The sequence below is a fragment of the Eriocheir sinensis genome, chromosome 42 (assembly GCF_024679095.1).
Source record: "Eriocheir sinensis breed Jianghai 21 chromosome 42, ASM2467909v1, whole genome shotgun sequence".
NCBI classification, from domain to species: Eukaryota; Metazoa; Arthropoda; class Malacostraca; order Decapoda; family Varunidae; genus Eriocheir; species Eriocheir sinensis.
Window position 1 is genome coordinate 8,226,895 of NC_066550.1, and position 22,115 is coordinate 8,249,009.

Genomic DNA, 22,115 nt, shown 5'->3' on the forward strand with positions numbered 1-22,115 from the left:
GGATAAATTGTTGGGTCGGGGATTAGGGAAGGAAGGAACGAAGGAAGGAAGGAGAGAAGGAGGGATAAAGAAGGAAGAGAAGGAGGAAATGAAGTAAGGAGGAATAAAAGGAATAAGGGAAGCAAGGAAGGAAGGAAGGAAGGAGATGGAAGGAGGGAGAGAGAAAGGGAGGGAGGGAGGGATAAAAAGGAAAAAGAAGAATAAGAGAAATAACAGAAGGATGAAGGGAAATAAAGAAGAATAGGAGGATGAATGAAGAGAAGGAGAGAAAGAAGGAAGAAGCGAAAGAAAAAATGGAGGAAGGAAGGAAAAAAGAGGAGGAAAAGGAGAGGATGGAAAGAAGAAAAGTAGAGGAAGCGATGGAGAGAGGAAGGAAGGATGAAATAAGGAAGGAAGAAGGAAAGGAAGGAAGGAGGAAAGAAAGGAAGGGAGAAAAGAAGGAACAAAGGAAGGAATGAACGAAGGAAGAAAGGAAGGAAGAAAGTAAGGTAGGAAGGAAGGAAGGAAGGAAGAAAGTAAGGTAAGAAGGAAGGAAGGAAAAAGATGAAGGGAAGGTTATAATAAGACTTTCTATGGTATGGAGAGAGAGAGAGAGAGAGAGAGAGAGAGAGAGAGAGAGAGAGATAACTTCCCTCACGGCGTTAATTTTATGACATTGGTCTTGTTTCTGTCTTACTGACTCTCTCTCTCTCTCTCTAACACATACACATATACACTAATTACTAATAAATCAGGAGAGAGAGAGAGAGAGAGAGAGAGAGAGAGAGAGAGAGAGAGAGAGCGTTACATATACACCTAGAACGCTTATTTAACAGGTGTGTGTGTGTGTGTGTGTGTGTGTGTGTGTGTTCCGCACGAATAACATCCTCTTCTTTTCTCTCCTCCTCCTCCTCCTCCTCACCTCTGCTCTGTTTTATGAGAAACGTGACCACTCCCTGTACTGAGGCAAGAGAGAGAGAGAGAGAGAGAGAGAGAGAGAGAGAGACACAAAAAAACACTGGCAGAAGAAAACTCTATAAACGGCTAAAAAATATTGAAAAAAGGAAAAAAAAATAGTGATCCATAAAAGATACATAACACACACACACACACACACACACACACACACACACACACACACACACACACACACACACACACGTAAATACAGCCACAGACACAGACAGCCACATACAGAAAGACAGAGAGAGGAAGACAAACAGACAGATAAGTAAATTGGTAGGCAGGCAGACACACAAGCAAGTAGGTAGACAGACAGACAGACAGACGCTGATATCACAAGCACTCCCTTTCTAAAATTCATTTCCTCCTGATCAAATACGTTTTCTTCACCAACGTTTCAAAATGGGAGACTAGATGAACGTTTTACAATTGCATCAACGTTTCAAAATGGGAGACTAGATGAACGTTTTACAATTGGATCAACGTTTCAAAATGGGAGACTAGATGAACGTTTTACAATTGGATCAACGTTTCAAAATGGGAGACTAGATGAACGTTTTACAATTGGATCAACGTTTCAAAATGGAAGACTAGATGAACGTTTTACAATTGGATCAACGTTTCAAAATGGGAGACTAGATGAACGTTTAACAATTGGATCAACGTTTCAAAATGGGAGACTAGATGAACGTTTTACAATTGGATCAACGTTTCAAAATGGGAGACTAGATGAACGTTTTACAATTGCATCAACGTTTCAAAATGGGAGACTAGATGAACGTTTTACAATTGGATCAACGTTTCAAAATGGGAGACTAGATGAACGTTTTACAATTGCATCAACGTTTCAAAATGGGAGACTAGATGAACGTTTAACAATTGGATCAACGTTTCAAAATGGGAGACTAGATGAACGTTTTACAATTGGATCAACGTTTCAAAATGGGAGACTAGATGAACGTTTTACAATTGGATCACCGTTTCACAAGGGCATCAACGTTTATAGTGGGGGACTTTCCGAACTACGTGTCACTAGGCTATATGGGGCAGCAATGTGTCAACCGGCCTCGAATCGTGAAGGAGGCCCCAATGCAACATGTCTCATTGCCTTCTTTAACCCGGTAGCTGCGGGATCATGTTTCTTAAAGGCTCTTCCCTCTAAGCAAGAAAAATGAGAAAAAAATCGTCACTCACACAAACCATTTCATAATATATTTCAACGCATTTGTGATCAGTTTATGCATCATCTATTTTTGGGGGACTATATCATGGCACAAATTTGGCCCGTCGCTGCTACATGGTAAAGTCACAAATTTGGCCCCTCGCTGCTACCAGGTTAAAAGTCCTTTGAAGCGAAGTATACTTTAATACGTCATTCAAATAACTCATTAGTTCGTATGGATATCTAGCGCAGAGAAGAACGTATTACCCTCACTTTGCTAAATTTACTGCGAAACGAAGCCTTCAATAGCAAGCTTGGCAACCCCATTTGTTTTGGTGTCTTTATGAATATAATGGGAAGGTGAATAAAACAGTCCTTCGCCCTTTAGTAATTTAATTTATCGCTAACTTACTAACTGACTATCTTACTAACTGATTGACTAAATGTTGGTAGACTTGAAAGAAAGGTAAAATGGGAAAAATAGAGGATGAAAGGAATAATGGAAGGAAGGAAGGATAGAGAAGATGGAAGGGAGAATGGAAGAAATGAAGAATGAACAGAGGAAGGAACGAAGGAACGAAGGATGGAAAGAAAAGGTAAAATAGAAAAAAGTAGAGGATGAAAGGAATATTGAAAGGAAGGAAGGAAGGAAGGAAGAATAGAGAAGATGGAAGGGAGGATGGAAGAAATAAAGAATGAACAGAGGAACGAACGAAGGAACGAAGGATGGAAAGAAAAGGTAAAATAGAAAAAAATAGAGGATGAAAGGAATATTGAAAGGAAGGAAGGAAGGAAGGAAGAATAGAGAAGATAGAAGGGAGGATGGAAGAAATGAAGAATGAACAGAGGAAGGAACGAAGGAACGAAGGATGGAAAGAAAAGGTAAAATAGAAAAAAAATAGAAGATGAAAGGAATAATGGAAGGAAGGAAGGAAGGAAGGAAGAATAGAGAAGACGGAAGGGAGGATGGAAGAAATGAAGAATGAACAGAGGAAGGAACGAAGGAACGAAGGATGGAAAGAAAAGGTAACATAGAAAAAAAATAGAGGATGAAAGGAATAATGGAAGGAAGGAAGGAAGGAAGGAAGAATAGAGAAGATAGAAGGGAGGATGGAAGAAATAAAGAATGAACAGAGGAACGAACGAAGGAACAAAGGATGAAAAGCACCGAGAAATACCAAGTCCCTGGATACGAGATTAAGTTGTTGTGTTTATGAAAGTCAAGCCTCCCCACACACAGACAGACAGTAAACAGGAAGAGACAGAAAGAAATACACGGATTAAACTTACCACCAAAATATCTTGATTACACACACACACACACACACACACACACACACACACACACACACACGAGACGGACCACAGACAGAGAGAGAGAGAGAGAGAGAGAGAGAGAGAGAGCAAGGGGACAGTGTTTATGTTTTCTTTGGGGATTAGAGAGAAAAGAGAGGAGAGAAAAAGGGAGGAACTTAAACCCTTTCCTCCCTTTTCACACCCCCTCCCCCCCTTCTCTCTCCCTCCCTCCCTCCCTCCCTCTCTCTCTCCCTTCCGTTTTCCCTTCCACATTCACACCCTATGAAGTGTGTCCAATGGAAGAGAGAGAGAGAGAGAGAGAGAGAGAGAGAGAGAGAGAGAGAGAGAGAGAGAGAGATGGGGAGGGGCGGGGACTTCAAAGGAGGTGAAAGATTTGTCATGGGGATTATAGAAGGAGGAGGAGGAGGAAGAGGAGGAGGAGGAGGAGGAGGAAGAGGTGGGGGGAAGAGCAGAAGTTGGCTACTGGAAAGCTACCTGCCTCCTCCTCCTCCTCCTCCTCCTTGAGTCGAGTTCTGTCCATCTTGCCAATAAATGTCTCCTTTGTATATTTTGGTGGTGGTGGTGGTGGTGGGGAATGTGTTGGTGGTGATATTTGGGATAGCAGTACCAGTAGTAGTAGTAGTAGTAGTAGTAGTAGTAGTAGTAGTAGTAGTAGTAGTAGTAGTAGTAGTAGTAGTAGTAGTAATGGTAGTAGTAGAACATCTTAATAAACCTAACCCTACCTATCCTCACTATCCATGAACTTGTCTAACCAATTCTTAAAAGAGTCTATCGTATTGGCACTCACCACATGACTGCCAGGCCTGTTCCACTCATCCACCACTCTGTTAGTAAATCAATTCTCAACTATTATCTTATGGGATCTGAAACTCTCTATCAAACTTGTCTATGTCTTTGTTATATTCAGATTCAACAAAAGGCAAGAATTGGTTTACTTAAAGAATGGTGGAGGAGAGGAACATTGGGAGTTAATTGATGGGATGAACTTATGAGCCAAACTTTACCATTTAAACTTAATGTCAAACTTAGTCCCATCTGCAATATTTGTCAAACTTAAATCTTTTCTAATTATATTCTTATGTCAAACTTAAACCCGTCTTCATTATATATTTGGCGAACGTAAACCCATCTTGTTATTTTTCTAGTTAAATTCTTCACAGTTATTTGCCAAACTTAAACCCATGTGAATGATTTGTCTAAGTTAAACCAACCTTAATTATTCGGCAAACTTAAACCCATTGATACAAGTACTCTGTTTTTCTTTCTTATTACCTGATCTGTATGTTCCTTACCTTGATCTTCACTTTTAACCATTCCCCTTCTTTCTCCTTACCCTTCACATTCTCTCCTATTCCACACTTTTCCTTTATCTGATTATATTACGCCATCACCCTGTTTTCTTCAGCTCTTTACCTCATTCACCCTTTCCCTTCATCATCGTCCATTAACCCATCAACACAAATATCCTCACACTCCCTCGATCACTCCTATTCCACACTTTTCCTTTATCTGATTATATTACGCCATCACCCTGTTTTCTTCAGCTCTTTACCTCATTCACCCTTTCCCTTCATCATCGTCCATTAACCCATCAACACAAATATCCTCACTCCCTCGATCACTTTCCCTTCCTCACCCTCTCTCACCTCCTCTACTGACGCACTTCCCTATCTCCACCCATTCATCATACCTCTCTTTATCACCTTTCCTTCACCTTCCGTTTCACCTTCACCCTATTTCTTCCCATTCCCAAGCGCAGTCTCCCTTACGCACCCTTCCCCTCCTTCCCTCACCCTACATATCACTCCCATTTTCTCCCATTCCTTATCTCTTTTTCTGCATCTCCCTCCCTTCCTAATACCATAGTCCCTTTCTCACCCTTAATCACCTCCTCCCTTATCCCATCTCCCCCATTCCCTATCTATTTTTTCACCCTTTCTCCCCTACTTCCCTAACCTATCACCCCATCTCCCTCCTTCCTACCCTTTCTCAAACTTTCCTTCCTCCTACTTCTCCCCTCCCCACCACCCATCAATCCGTCACCCCCTGAAAAAAGGTCAGAGGGGGGAGGGGGGAGGGGGCGAAGGGGGGACAATAAACTGAGTGACATCTTAATGGGGGGCAAGGGAGGGTTAAGAAGGTCACACACACACACACACACACACACACACACACACACACACACACACACACAAACAAACACACACACACAAACACGGGCTAAACCGATTATAACATTCACACTAAGTCGTCGGTGTTTTTAAAGCGAGAAAACAGGTCTATATGTGTGTGTGTGTGTGTGTGTGTGTGAGAGAGAGAGAGAGAGAGAGAGAGAGAGAGAGAGAGAGAGAGAGAGAGAGAGAGAGAGAGAGAGAGAGAGAGAGAGTAATAATGATAACAATACAAACATACATACATACTCTCCTTAGAATGTAACCATCATCTATTCACACACTTTCCCATCCACATTCACCACCACCACCACTACCATCATCATCGTTTGTTTTAGGATGCCTTTAAAAGTATACAAATTTAGGCGCCAAAGAAAACGGTCCATTTATGTTTTATTTTATTGGTGACTTAAGTATATCAAAGAAAGAGAGAGAGAGAGAGAGAGAGAGAGAGAGAGAGAGAGAGAGAGAGAGAGAGAGAGAGAGAGAGAGAGAGAGAGAGAGAGAGAGAGAGAGAGAGAACTGCAAAAACAAGAATAAGAAGCCCATAATATTGAAAATGCAAATAAACGAAAAAAATAAAGAAAAATAATTATAAGAAAAACAGTGAGAGAGAGAATAAGATACAGAACAAAAAACAAGAACAAAAAGAACAAGACACCCATAATACTACACAAACAAACACAAACATAATTAAAAGGTAAACACTAACAACAAACACACTAATTAACAAACTAACTAACAAACACTCACTTCTCTGCCTCGTATCCACATGTGTTATCATCCTCTTCTTCCTCCTTGTGATTCTTCCTTCTCTCTCCTCCTCCTCTTCCTCTACGCCGTTCATGAAGGAAGAAGGAAGGAAGGAGGAGGAGGAGGTGGACTGATGAGCAGTGATGGAAGTATTAAGAGAGGAAGAAGAGGAGGAGGAGGAGGAGGGAAGAGAAGTGTGGTCATGAGGATATATAGAAGAGGAGGAGGAGGAGGGATGAGAAGGAGGATTGGAGGAGGAAGAAGGAGGAGAGGAAGTGGAGGAATAAGTATGGTTTAGTGAAGTTTTTTCCTCCATTTCTAAGTGGAGGAAAGGAAGGAAGGAAGGCAGGAAGGCAGGAAGGAAGGAAGGCAGGAAGGAAGGAAGGCAGGAAGGAAGGAAAGAAGAGAAGGAAGAAAGGAGGGAAGGAATAGAAATAAGGAATGTAAAAATAAAGGGAGAAACAAGGAAGGAATAACGAGATGGAATGAAGGAAGAAGGAATGGAATGACGAAAGGAAGGAGGAAAGGAAGGAATGAAAGGCAGGAAAAGAAGGAAGTGATAGAAAGAAGGAATGGAAAAAGTGGAAGGAAGGAATAGGGAGTGATGGAATAGAAGAAGGGAGGGAGGGAAAGTATAAAGGGAGGGAGAAAAGGGAGGGAAAATACAAAGCTTTTTTCCTCCCAATCGCTTCACTTTCACAATCGAACCTGAAAGAGAAAAATAATAAATAAACATCAATAATAATAACGACAATCACAATAACAACCTCATATCACATTCCCCGCCTTGCACAACCATTCACTCACCCAAACACAAAACACAAACCAAAACAAAACGGGAAAAAACACCAACACCTGAACGTAACCTAATGAGACGCATCGCTCACGTACACATATGCCATATCACACGTACACACACACCTCCGTAACGCACATACACACACACAAACGTACACACACCACATATAAGCACTCCAAGCACCCTCACATATGACCACAACCACATACAACACACCAAACACAACCAAACACAAATCAGAATAATGTAAACAAAGGGAGAGGTGGCAACATGGTATCATAGAGGAGAGGCAAACGTTACTGGTGAGGAGGACAAATTATTCCTTTTCCTCCCTCTGACAGTCCTCCTGAAAGGGTGCACTGCCTTTTCCTCCTCCTGAATCCTCTCCCTCCTCCCCCCTGTGTAAGGAGGAGGAGTGCGAGGCGCCAGGAGGAGGATGCGAGGAGGTGAGGGTGAGTGGATTGAGTCTAGCGGCGGATACTCACTCCCGAGGTGCTGGGCCGCCGCGGTGCATTGTGGGACACGTGCTCTGTGGCGGGAGTTTTATGGAGGGCTTAGCTGTTTCTGGGGTTTATTAGTTTTGTGGATATGAGTTTGTTTTTTTGATTGTTAGTTGTTTGTTTCTTTGTTTGGTTGGGTATGATGTTGTGTGTGTTTATGGGAATGTATGGATTGATGTCTTACGGGGCACTGAATAGGTTGATTAGACGTATAGACTTTCTTAATATTGTTTTTGTTTCATGTTCTTTATTTTGCTTCCTGTTTGATTGTGTAGAATATTGTTTGTTTAAACAAATGCGTGAATTACTGTCGTTTTATACGGGGCACTGAATCGATGTTGTGGCGTAAAGATTTTCAGATTTTTTTCTTCTTCCGGTTTGATTTTATTGATTGTTTAATATATACTATGTGAATTATATCACCGTGAATAGCTTTTTTTACGGGGTAGTAACTAAAATGTTTCTGTTCAGGTTTATAGTTTTTTTTTTTCTGAATGGCTGAATGTGTAATTCACCACTCGCCATGGCCAGCAAGTACCTTCCTGCTGGATAAGAGCAAGCTCATTATAATCGATCTCTGGACCGCTCCGTCAGCCAAGATATCCGCAACGGTGTCTGGCGAGGAGACCTGAGAGAGAAGCCCTCTATCCTCAGTCGCAGTAGAGGCGGGCCAGCCTCTACATATAGCCCAGCTAGACAGGCCTCATGACCTGCTTCATGCTCCTCTGCAGGGCTCTTTTAAGCCCATCCAGTCAACGTGCTGGTAAACATTAAAAAAAAAATCCTTGTCAACGGAATATCACGCCCTGAACGGGAATCGAATCTCAAGTCTCACTCAACCCGCAAAGAGAGAAATTCTGGCATTTCATGTGTGTGTGAGAGGTTTTTTATAACGGGTACTACAGACTTCTTCCTTTTAAAACACTGATCAGCTCTACATCATAAATCGAAGTCTGCAACTGATCCAGATTCGCTCTGGGAAAAGAGAACGCCTCGAGGCAGAGCGGCGGATCAAAACACCAACAACGGCAGGGCGACCCGTGGACACCCTGCCTGGACCTGCTGACCCCACCACCGCCACACAACATCTCCAGTGCCTACAAGAGCATTATCAACATACCTTAATTTATTCCCTGGTCCTCATACCGTACGGGAGGCTGTCCTGGGGTGTGCACTCCTTTAAAAATGAAGACAAGCTTCTGCAATGTTACCACGTGGGAGCTGAACACTGGACTGGTGGGCGTTGTCTGCTACGGCCCACGAGGGATTGCATTAGTATTTTCGTTATCATTATCACCTCAGAGTAATGGTTTGAAATATGCGCTCTCTCTCTCTCTCTCATATCATTTATTCCTATACTAATGTAGCCTTTCTTCTTGGTTTCTTTGATAAATTTTCACTTCTTGATTGAGATAAAATGAAAATTAAATAACAAAAATAAATAGAAACCAACCCACAAACACACAAAAATATCAATATGAGAAAAGAAAGGAAGAAACCCCCTCAAAAAAAAAAATTTCAAAACAAACCACACACAAACTCACAAACACAGCAAAACAAACACACACATACACACGCAGGGCAATAATACAACACTACTAAGACTGACTATGTATTTCCTTTTAGTGACTGTATTAAACGTAAATAATACAGCTTTATACAATTGTGTGTGTATGGGCGGGGAGAGGGAAGGGAAGGGGAAGGGGAGTAGGCTATGGGGAAATGGGTCATACGTATTTAAAGGGAAATGGGAAATAGGGAAATGGGGAAAATGGGGTAAAAGCAGTATATGTATAATAGTCATGAGTGCAGGAAGTATTATACAACGAAACAAAAATATATATAACGCACGTATTTATAAGTTATGTATATAGCCTAGTAACTAGCCTCCTACAGCCCCAAGTCATAATAAAGTGATGTTTACAATATATACACAGTAGGATACACAGGACATGAATACCTTGACTATACATATACCCACGCCAGCCACCCTGACGAAGAATACCCAAAAAAATATATATATGAAAAAACACTTCCTTTACCTCGTTCTCCTTTTTCGTGACAGCAAAAAAGTTAACATCTGAATCACTCGTTTTTAGGGGGCATTATCTTATTTTCAGGCCTTTTCGTGATGATAAATATGGTGGAAAATAAAATCAAGAAAAATTACTTCCTTCTGTTACCTCGTTCCTCTTTATCGTGACATCATAAAGTCATTATCTACGTCTCCTTTTTTCACTGTGTCATCTAATTTTAAAGCTGTTTCGTGATATAAATAGCGGCAAAAAAATAAGAAAAACAACTTCCCTCTTGAACTCATACTCGTTTTTCGTGACATCAAAAAGTAAACCTGTCATTTATTTTTTTCATGTATTAACTAATTTGAAACTTTTCCGTGATAAATAAACTGTATCTAATCGTATTTTCGCTTCCATGGGGGTGAAAATACATATAGCATGTGTGTTATTTGACAGTTCAATGAAGGTGAGGGAGGTGAGTAAGTTGTTGCCAGAGTAGGGGAGTCACCTTCGTCAGTGTGGCCAGAACAGGCTATAACGAACGATACAGAGTGCTGACCGGCTGTGTGTTTGTATGGGTATGTATATTTATAATGATTTTTCTTGGTTTTCATTATTTTCGTTAACTTTATCCTTTTTCTTGGTCCTATAAATAAGAGAAACAGACAAGCCATTTTTTATCATAAAGAACGATATACATTGCTGACTGGTTGTGTGTTTGTACAAGTATGTATATATTTAATTACTTTTCTTGGTTTTCATTATTTTCGTTAACTTTATCCTTTTTCTTGGTCCTATAAATGAAAGAAACAGACAAATCATTTTTTATCATAAAGAACGATATACATTGCTGACTGGTTGTGTGTTTGTACAAGTATGTATATATTTAATTACTTTTCTTGGTTTTCATTATTTTCATCAACATTTTCCTCTTTCTCGGTCCGCAAAATGAAACGAAAAGACAAATCACTTTTCTTTACAATAAATGATGCAGATTTTGTATGTTTATGTATGTGTATATTATGTTTGCTCATTATTTTTCTTATCATCTTCCTTTTATTTGATCCTTGAAATGAAAGAAAAAGAGACATACCATTTCCCTCAATATTGAACGATGAAGATTATTGATTTAGTATGTTTCTCTATATTTTTTCATTGTTATTCTTATCATTTATCTTTTATTTGATCTGTTCACCGAAAGGAAACACACAAACCTTTTTTTTTCTTTTGCACTTTAAATGGAGTATTTTTTTTTTTTTTACCATTACGTGTAAGGCAAGTGGGAGTTTCCTTAATAATGTTTGTTTGTTTGTTTTTATTCACTTAATGGGGGTTCCAATTTAATGAGTAATAAATACAAAGAATACATTTTTTTTCGTATATATGTATAATAATTATGTGGAGTGCTGTTTTCTGTTGACACACACACACACACACACACACACACACACACACACACTGATATAAACACACAAAAACTAATCATTAATAATACTGTGTTTTAGACCCAGCTAAAAAAGTTAAATAATAACAAAAATAATAATGATGAGACACATACAAGTACAATGTCTTAAAAGTTTCACAGATTATACGAGGAAATAAACAATAGCGTATTTAACTAATATATTACCCTTGCGGCACCACGCTTTCTATAATGGCTTTAATTATAATGAAAGACTACGTGAACGGCCATGGTGCTACGTTGCCACATCATACACAGATACACAGTGTTGCCACGTATACAGTGATAATAGGAGGCTAATAATAATAATAATAATAATAATAATAATAATAATAATAATAATAATAATAATACCTGACAAGGGTACAAATATAGGCCTAGGGAATATTTTAATTGAGTTTAAGTAAATAGAACACCAAAAATATAGAGTATACAAATATAAGCCTAGGTAGCAAATTGAGAAAGTTAAAACACATATAAAAGACGAACATATGATTATTTTTAAACATTCCACCGTTATCAAAACTGAGGACAGGCAGAATGTAGAAGCTATATCATTAAAAATATATACATGATCTACCATAAAATTTTAATGTTGCAAAATTATAATGGTACAAATTTTAATACAAGAATAAGACTTACTTTTTCTTTTTCTCTTTTTTCATACACACGTAATTACTAAAAGGTAGCGTGGAAGGTTAGTAATGATTTTGGGTATTCTTATTAAGGCGACCAAATGAATTAAAAAACGTAAATATGGAGCTTTTTCTAAACTATGAAGCAGACTATAGAGAAATGAAAGGCAGCAAGTTCGTTGATTAAAATGTGGGATACTGACACTACTTGAGACGAAACTAGTACTAAATGATAAGGAGAATAAGATATATGGAGAAAGAGATCAGATAGAAGAGATAAAAGGAGAAAAAAAGTATTAATGTTAGTAAGAATGTGAGACAATGATTAAGAGTGAGACGAACCTACAACTAAATTATAGCGAGGATGATAAATAAAGAGTCTATAGAAAAATGGTTGGTTGCTTTAAATGTGAGATATTAATACTGAGATGAAACTAAAACTAAACTATAAAGAAGATAAACTATAAAGAGTCTCTAGAAAAAAAATACAATAGATTAGCTGATGAAAATGTGAAATAATACTAATGAGACAAAACAAGAACCAAATTATAATAAGTCTGTATAATAAATACAGTAGGTTAGATTATCAAAATGTGAGATACTTGTTACTTGCATGACGAAACTTGAACTAAACGAACCTTTGTCAAGATAATCAGATAATGTTTACAGAAAGAGAGTTTTGTCACTTAAAATGTAAATACTAATGTTTACAACGGCAAAAAAAATGTATATAAAGGAGTTGAGTATAAAACTAACTCATTTCGGTATAGATTATATATATAAAAAAGAAGCAAAAAGGGCAGGCTAAATGCTATATGTGTACTTCAATTTTTTATCGTAGCTGGAGGCAGGAATACAGTTCATAAATAATGTCCAGTAAAATGAAATATATGGAAAGTTGCTCGGCGAAATGTAAAGTATAAAAAGACCTTCAAACCAAAACTAAAACAAATGAGAAACAGCATAATTTCCCGGGTTAATAATTGACTTTTTCTATTCTTGCTAAACTGAGCTGAAATAGACAAGAGAAAAATGTTGTACTGGGCTACGTAAGATCAGAATATGCTATGCTATGCTATGCTAGGCTCTGTTGAATTAAAATATGCTTTGCTGCTAGGCTGAAGCGGCGGCTACGTAGGCTACGGGGCTAAGTAGTCTCCAAAAATGCAATAGTTTCTTTCCCTTGGCACGAAAAATAGAGCCCCCTGATAAAACAGCACCAAAAATGGATACCTCTGAAATAAAAACGTAGCGTGAAAAATCAATCCCTCAGGAAAAATGTGGCACGAAAAATGGACTCTTTTAAAATAGTAAAAACAAGAATTTTGAACGAAAGATGTACCCCTTTAAAAGTCTGAGGATATATTTTTTTCTGTTCAACCTACACAAAACCTGCATAGAGAAAAACGAAAAAATAAAAAATACTGTACTATACTGCCCAGGAATGTGCTCTGCTATGCTGCATCGCTAAACTATATAGAGTAAAATATGATATGCAAGGTCAAAATAGGAGAGCTAATGACATGAAGAATCTACTTAGAAAAGGATAAAAACTACTCAGAAAAACACAAAAATAATGTACCATGCAACTTAGAAATATGCTGAGCTATATAGTGCTAGACTAAAATATGCAATGATATGGCAAGTGAGGATAGGCTATGGTATAAGGAAGCTAGAAGAGAAGGCTTTGACGCTATTCTAATCTGTATCACTTAATTTGGTATATACTTAACTTTATTTCTATGCTGTTATAATTAATCTTAAGTTATGTTAAGGTACCAGCCAGCAGTACCAAGCTTAGGTGTATTAAATTATCGATAAATCTTAATAATAGAAATGACAGAAAATAGCTAACATACGTTTGTCAGGTAGAATGTTAGGGGTATTAAAAGAGGTTAGTATTACTATAAAAACAGAGTATATAGGGTTCTTAGGGCGAATGTTTGGTGAATTAAAAAGAGTAATGTTAATAGAAAAAAATAATGTAAGTTTGTCAGAGTGAATGTTACAATACGATGTGAGAGAACCGATTAATTTTGCGTGATTAGGAAATGAGAGAGAAGGATTAAAAGAATGATTTGTGTTTTCTTATAGAGTTTAGTTTAATGTATGGCGTTTATTATTATTATTATTATTATTATTATTATTATTATTATTATTATTATTATTATGTCCATTCTAATCTTTCTCTCTCGGTGTGAAATTATCGTTTTATAAATTAATATTCTTTCAAGTCCTTTCACACACACACACACACACACACACACACACACACATGAAGTTGATCGCAGCGAGACGAAAAAAAAAGGAAAAAAAATACAATATCCTGGACGTAAACAAAAAAAAAAGTAATTAGAGGAAGATAGCAAAAAAAAATCCACTGAGTTGACTAAGATTAATTAATAGTTATATAATTCCTTTTCTACGCTATTTTCAAGTCAATCATTATCGTTATTATTATTATTAGGATTATAAGCAGAAGTACGAATTATCTTGCCTTTATACAATTCATTATTATTATTATTATTATTATTATTATTATGCCGACGACTCTGCACTAACCTCTAATTATATCGCTTAGGCACCTGAAGATATCCATAATACAAGTAACTACTACTCTAATTACAGGTGAGAAGTGAAAAGGAGGAGGAGGAGGAAGAAAACGGGGATGAATGAAATGGAAAGGAGGAAAAAGAGAAAGAAAGAAAAGAATGGAGAAAAGGAAGGAAGGAATGAAAGAGAAGGAAAATGGGAAAAAGAGAAGAATGAATTAATTAAGGAAAGAAGGAATGAATAAGAAATGAATAATGGATGAAAGGACACAGGAGGAAAAAAAATGAACGAAGGAAGGAAAGAAAGAACAGGAAAAAGAGGGATGGATGAAAGGAAGGAAAAATGGAGATACGAATGAATGACCAGAAACGAAATAATAATAATAATAATAATAATAATAATAATAATAATAATAATAATAATAATAATAATAATAATAATAAATACTTTCCCACGCCTAAAATAAACAAGGAAAATAAAAAATAAAAGTAATGGCAATATATTATTACAAAAAATGGAAGTAAATAAAAATATAGCCAAACAAAACAAATAATAATAATAATAATAATAATAATAATAATAATAATAATAATAATAATAATAATAATAATAATAATAATAATAACGAGCAACACAGATATACGCAACTGACCTAAACTATACGAAACACACTGAAATCACAAGCCTGAGTATAGTTGTATTGATGTATTATTTTTTTATAGTATCAAAACGCTTCACATATTATCGTTCAAACCCCATAAAATAAAAATAACCAAAAAAATCATATATACCTACGTTTTTTTATATACACATTTTAAAGGAACGTATTGATGGGATTAATATATTTTTTTCCTTTCCTTTCTTCCTATCTTTTCCGTAACCTTTACTTAAAAATCTTGAATAAAGCGAAAAATATCAGAAAAAGGAGGAAGAGGAGGAGGAAGGGAGGAAGAAGAGGAAAGGAAGGGAGGATGGAGAAGGGGAAGGAAAATAGGAGGAAAGGTATAGAGTGAAGATAAAAAGATGAGGGAAAAGAGGAGGAAGATGACAAAGAGGAAAGAAAAGAAGAGGAAAAGAATGAAGAATAAAGATAAAAAAGAGAGGAAAGACGAAGAGAACGAAGAGGAGAGGAAAGGAAGAGAGGAAGGGGGAAGAGAAACTGAAGAGAAAATAAATACAATGTGAAGATAAGAAGAAGGGAGGAGGAGAGGAAAGGAAATGAAGGGAAATGAAAAAATGGGGGAGAGGAAGGGGAGGGGGGGAGGAGGTAAGGTAAACTGTTCTAAAGGGTTATGACACCTGTTAATTAAAACCAGGTGAGAATAATTAGACTATCAACTAGCTAATTAGTGGACCCTTGAACATGTGTGTGTGTGTGTGTGTGTGTGTGTGTGTGTGTGTGTGTGTGTGTGTGTGTGTTCGTACGTACATAAGAGGCACATTGCATAGTCATCAAACACAGACAAACAGACAGACAATCGTACAAACAATAGACGAACAAACAAACAAACATACACGTGGTTTAATAATGATAATCAAACAATACAGTGAACTAGATAACTTGTATCAATGTTATTTTTCTTTTCCTTTAAAACTAATATATCTTTTCCTATACAAGTGGTCTTTTTTTTTTTTTGCCCACTTTCTATCCCATTTTCAAAATATATGAACATTATCTGTTTTTCTTATCTTTTCTTTATTTATTTTCTTTTTCTGTGTGTATATATTGACTGAGTATTATTTTTATTTTTTTCAGTATTTCAGAGGAAGCAATTATCAACACTAAATTTCTTTGTATTTCATAAAATGTTCAAATAACTTCTAAGAATCCGCACCAATAAAAAAATAAGCACCTCCCTTTCTCTTTCTTTCTTTAATTATTTACTTTTTTAATGTATTATGACTTTTTTTTTTTTAGGTCTAAGAGGAAAAAATGAATGTTTAACTTCCTCTCGTCGTTCATAAAATCTTCCTGAAATATACGGACAAAATAAAAACCTTACCCACCGACCTTTCTACATGTACGTATTTACTTTTTATATATTTTTGTGGAGGTTTACGAAGAATGATTTATCGCTTAACCTCCTTCCCTTCACAGTTCATAAAATTTTCCAGTAATGACTTTTTTGGAATACATACAGACACAAGTAAAACGTGTGTGTGTGTGTGTGTGTGTGTGTGTGTGTGTGTGTGTGTGTGTGTGTGTGTGTGTGTGTGTGTGTGTGTGTGTGTGTGTGTGTGTGTGTGTTTTGATCATTGAATCCTTGCCTCCGTCACCTCTCTGTTTGGAAGAGAAGCGATGGAGATGCAGAATCCGTTTTTATATATACATGGATAGTTGTTTTTTTAGCAGCAATACAAAAAAAACAAAAGGAAAATCTATTCACATGCAGAACGTATACACACTACATCACTATTCTTCGTAAGACCAACGCTGAATCCCCCTGAACACAGAATTAAAAACGATATACACATTAATCTTATGCTCTTTCCTTTCCCTTATGCTAATTCCTCTAGACCTTTCTTTCGCCTATACTTTCTCCTTTATCTTATGCTTATTTTCTTCTTATCACAGTTATAAACCAACATGGCTTCGTCGCATAACCTAACTTTAAAATCTTTCAAACCTTCTTAAATTTCTAATACTTTCATGTTTTCTATTAATGCAGAATATCTATTATTTATCTTTCCTTACTTTCACTTCCTTTCTACAATTACCGAGGCATGCAGATTAAGCCAGCAAGTCATTTTTTTCAGTTTTATGTAATAGTAACCCCGTAAAACTCAAGCATTAAGCCTTTATTGTATTTTTTTTTTCGTGGATAGTAACCCCGTTAGCACACGATACCTTTCCACTGTTTACATTTCGCGCTGCCCTAGCCACTATTACCAACTCAACCAGTGCCCAGGCCAAGACCAAGACCACTATTTACTATTTACATCGTACTGGAGGCCTGTAGGATCATAGCAACAATGCAATTCCTTCCATTCCGTGTGAAATAAACTGATAAATCTATACTTATTGTCTTAATCGTGCTATAGCTTTGTATGATCGTTGAAAAGGTGTATTAATTATCAACAAATTTAAAAAGGATATAATATTCGTTTCTGCCTAGAGAGTATGCCCCAGCTGAAGTATTAGAATTACCATCATTACTAGAGCCATAGAATACAAGCGTTTGGCTAATTTGATCACAGGCGAAATGTTCTTGCCAGCAGAGACGCGCGAAATTCAAACTGAAGCTGATACAACAGGTTTTTGTGTGTGCTCCAGGAACTTGTTCGAGATTCTGGCCATACCTAGACCCCCAAAATACCCTTGTATTAGCATCATTTTGAATTCCTTCATGTATCAACATAGCGCCTATGATGAAGTTGTCAAACTCTATTATTCCCTGGCTCTGTTCATTACTACGTATAATTTGTCGATATTATAAACTTTAATAAGGAACTTGAATGGCTAGGTCAGGATAGACTAGAGATACGAAAATGAATAGGTAGAAATGACGTTTAAAATGCTATCAATTTCGCGTATTCGAGTATCACGCAAGATTGTTTTCGTATTTGTTGTGCAGATTCATGCAAGTTATTCGTTGAGGCAAGCCATGAGGTGCAGAGTCAGCCATGCAATTTATTTAGATTTTTATAATAATTCAGGTTTGCTTTTTAATCATACTGGGTAAAAGATTATAGTAACTATAATTATACCCCCTAATTATTCTCTCTCTCTCTCTCTCTCTCTCTCTCTCTCTCTCTCTCTCTCATTAAGTAGCTATTTCTCAACGTCACTATCTAAATATTATGCAATGTTCAATTGTCTAAATAATTTCATTGTTTTCGCTTCCACCCAAAACAAGACATCAAATTAAAATGACCCGTTTCTATTATATATTTTTCGAAGTATTCCATAAAACTTCTGGGGATATTTTAGTATTTAACCTTTTTTTTTAAATTCCCTAATTGTTTTAAATTATAGTATCTATATTTTTTTCAACACCCTTCAACACTCGATCCCTTTTTTGCTTTGTTTATTTTTTTTTCAGCTGGGGATGAATTTACCGCGTTATTTTCTTTTTTATTCCCTTTTCATTTTTTCCTTTATTCAGCTGGTCATATATCTACCTCATTAATGTTTTTTTTTCTTCTACCTTATTTCAATGTCTTCTTTTTCTTCACTAACACGTAACCATTTCCTCCTATTTTTACGTATGGCAATCTTAACACAGTTCATAATCACCTTATTTTCCTACTCAAGACGATGACTGCTACTCCAATATTATTTTTCTTTTGTTTTATATCTGCCTACATTACTTCAATCATTTTTTTCTTCTTATATATATTCCTATCTTAATATTTTACCTGTCACACCTTTCAATGGGTAATTAAGTGTTTTTTTTCAGGTAGGGTTAACATTCCAGCTTTCTATTTCTCCTCTTACACAGTACTCTTTCAACTTTCTTCTTACCTGCCACACCTTTCAATTAATGGTTCTCAGGTAGGTTTTTAAATGTTCCACCTTCCTTCCTTCCTCATTTTCCTTTCGAGTGCCTCAAACTCTTTAGAAATTAACACTTTACCTATATGGCGGTCATTCTCTTTTAACAACTTGAAAGATTTAGTCTACTTTCTCTTCCTGTTTTGTTTTGTTAGTCCTTTTTTTTGTATGTTGTTCACGAATAGATATTAAGAGAATGAGATTATTTTCATTTTGTTCCTTTTAGTGTTTATAGAAATGTTTACCTTTCTTCCTCTACCTCCTCTTCTATTTTGTTCTTTGGGGCATAATCAGTTTTCAAAGTTCACTTCTCTCTTTTTACGTGTTTTATTTACCTCGTCGCGTTTAAAAATCACTCACACAAACGTCACATCGTCATCATCATCATCAGCAGTTTGTGGAGGTCAACTAGAGTAAGTAGTCTCTTCGTCTGTCACGCTTCACAACGGCTCACTAAACCAGTACAGAAATGCATACACGTATATACAATTATTCTAAGACTACTAATGATAATAATGATAAAAAGACGTGATGCATACACTAATAATACACGTCATCACTAAGTCACTCCTCCCTTCTTTGGATGAGGGGGGGAGGAGGGGGGGAGGCGGACAGGGGTAAGAGGAGGAGGAGGAGGAGGAGGCTGGGGATGTGAAGGGAAGGAAGGAGGAAGAAGGGGGTGAGGACCTGAAGTAGGGGATGATGAGTGTGTTTCCATAGCACTTCAGGTCTTCCCCTCTCCCCTCCCTTCCCTCTTTATCCTCCTCTATCTTTCTTCCTCCTTCTCCTCCTCCTCCTCCTCTTCCTCTCTTGTCCCTCCTTTGAAAGACTGTACAAAGATTTCGCAGCAGTCACCCACAACACAATTTTTCCCTCTCTTGGTGTGTTCTCTTGTGTTGGCTTGTGTTGCGTTGCCTCACAGCCTGCTAGAGAGGTCACGGCAGGCAGGCAGACGGGTAGGCAAGCAGGCAGCCAAGCAGTAGCAGCGGAAGTAGTAGTAGTAGTAGTGGTAGTAGTAGTCGTAGCAACATCAGCGGTAGTATAATGGAAGGTCTGGAAGTCTCCCCGTGGCGTGAAATGTATAAAAAACAGGCGATTGACTTAGGAAATGGATGCATGAAAGGCGCGTGCGTGCTGTATATGCATGTATGTATATATGTATGTAGGTTCTATGCGTGTATGTACGATAATGTTAAGTACAGGCGACGCTGGGGAAGCGGCGGGTGGCATGGCACGATACTTCTCGTCCTGCTACGGTAGTCCACGAACTCTTTCCTTGGGCACTTCAACATCACAAAGCATAAAAACGAGAAGAACGATGAAGATGGCACTCTCTCGTCCACTTTTATCACTTGGAGCCTCGATGCAGGGGGGACAAGATGGCGTTGTGGTGGAATGAGTCGTCTGCTGCCGTTCCTTTGTCTGCTTCTGCTGCTGTCTTTGTTAGCGGTGAAATAATGGCGGGAACTCTCGCCCCCGCCACTCTCAACCCCAGGCTTCCTCCCCTCGTCCCCGCGTTCCCGCAGGGGCTAGCGTTCCGCCTTGAGCTTCCACCGGAGGACAAAATACCCGAGGGTCCTGAGGGCGATGAAGAAGGAGAAGAGCACCACGAAGTCTATCCAGAACTCGGCGCCTATAATGTCCATCTCCTCCAGGAACTTCCGCGGGGACTTGTAGTGGCAGTAAGGCTCCGAGCAGTGCAGAGGCTTCCTGTCAAAGCCGTATATGCTCAGCAGCGTCCCCTCGAAGCCGTATCTGAAGGCGGAGAGGAGGGGTTAGGAGGACTCACCACCACTATTGCCATATTATTGTACTCAGAGCGTCGTATTTATCGGTTTCTAGATTATTGTACTCAGAGCATCGTATTTATCGGTTTCTAGATTATTGTACTCAGAGCGTCGTATTTATCGGTTTCTAGATTATTGTACTCAGAGCGTCGTATTTATCGGTTTCTAGATTATTGTACTCAGAGCGTCGTATTTATCGGTTTCTAGATTATTGTACTCAGAGCATCGTATTTATCGGTTTCTAGATTATTGTACTCAGAGCGTCGTATTTATCGGTTTCTAGATTATTGTACTCAGAGCGTCGTATTTATCGGTTTCTAGATTATTGTACTCAGAGCGTCGTATTTATCGGTTTCTAGATTATTGTACTCAGAGCGTCGTATTTATCGGTTTCTAGATTATTGTACTCAGAGCGTCGTATTTATCGGTTTCTAGATTATTGTACTCAGAGCGTCGTATTTATCGGTTTCTGACCAATAATTATTACCGAGAAACATCGTATTTATCGGTTTTAACGATATTGTACTCAGAGCGTCGTATTTATCGGTTTCTAGATTATTGTACTCGGAGCATCGTATTTACCGGTTTCTAGATTATTGTACTCAGAGCGTCGTATTTATCGGTTTCTAGATTATTGTACTGAAGTCAGTTATCGTGGTGGAGGAGAAAGTTTTGGGGTTGGAAATCTGCAAATATTCGAGGCTGAGTATGATAGTCTGGCACCGTTGAGTATGATAGTCTGGCACCGTTGAGTATGATAGTCTGGCACCGTTGAGTATGATAGTCTGGCACCGTTGAGTATGATAGTCTGGCACCGTTGAGTATGATAGTCTGGCACCGTTGAGTATGATAGTCTGGCACCGTTGAGTATGATAGTCTGGCACCGTTGAGTATGATAGTCTGGCACCGTTGAGTATGATAGTCTGGCACCGTTGAGTATGATAGTCTGGCACCGTTGAGTATGATAGTCTGGCACCGTTGAGTATGATAGTCTGGCACCGTTGAGTATGATAGTCTGGCACCGTTGAGTATGATAGTCTGGCACCGTTGAGTATGATAGTCTGGCACCGTTGAGTATGATAGTCTGGCACCGTTGAGTATGATAGTCTGGCACCGTTGAGTATGATAGTCTGGCACCGTTGAGTATGATAGTCTGGCACCGTTGAGTATGATAGTCTGGCACCGTTGAGTATGATAGTCTGGCACCGTTGAGTATGATAGTCTGGCACCGTTGAGTATGATAGTCTGGCACCGTTGAGTATGATAGTCTGGCACCGTTGAGTATGATAGTCTGGCACCGTTGAGTATGATAGTCTGGCACCGTTGAGTATGATAGTCTGGCACCGCTGAGTATGACAGTCTGGCACCGCTGAGTATGATAGTCTGGCACCGTTGAGTATGATAGTCTGGCACCGTTGAGTATGATAGTCTGGCACCGTTGAGTATGACAGTCTGGCACCGCTGAGTATGATAGTCTGGCACCGTTGAGTATGATAGTCTGGCACCGTTGAGTATGATAGT

The 22,115-nt window shown here is 38.1% G+C and overlaps 1 protein-coding gene across 8 annotated transcripts in view; it reads right to left on the reverse strand.

The window, feature by feature from the left end:
* Positions 1-9,243: 9,243 nt before the first annotated feature.
* LOC127009898 (ATP-binding cassette sub-family G member 4-like) overlaps positions 9,244-22,115 on the reverse strand; it is a 103,320-nt gene continuing 90,448 nt past the window's right edge. For all 8 annotated transcript variants that reach the window (XM_050883429.1, XM_050883427.1, XM_050883425.1 and 5 more), the window contains one exon: positions 9,244-20,562. In XM_050883429.1, coding sequence (XP_050739386.1) covers positions 20,337-20,562 — 226 coding nt within the window. In that variant the 3' untranslated portion in view covers positions 9,244-20,336. The remainder of the gene's footprint in view (positions 20,563-22,115) is intronic.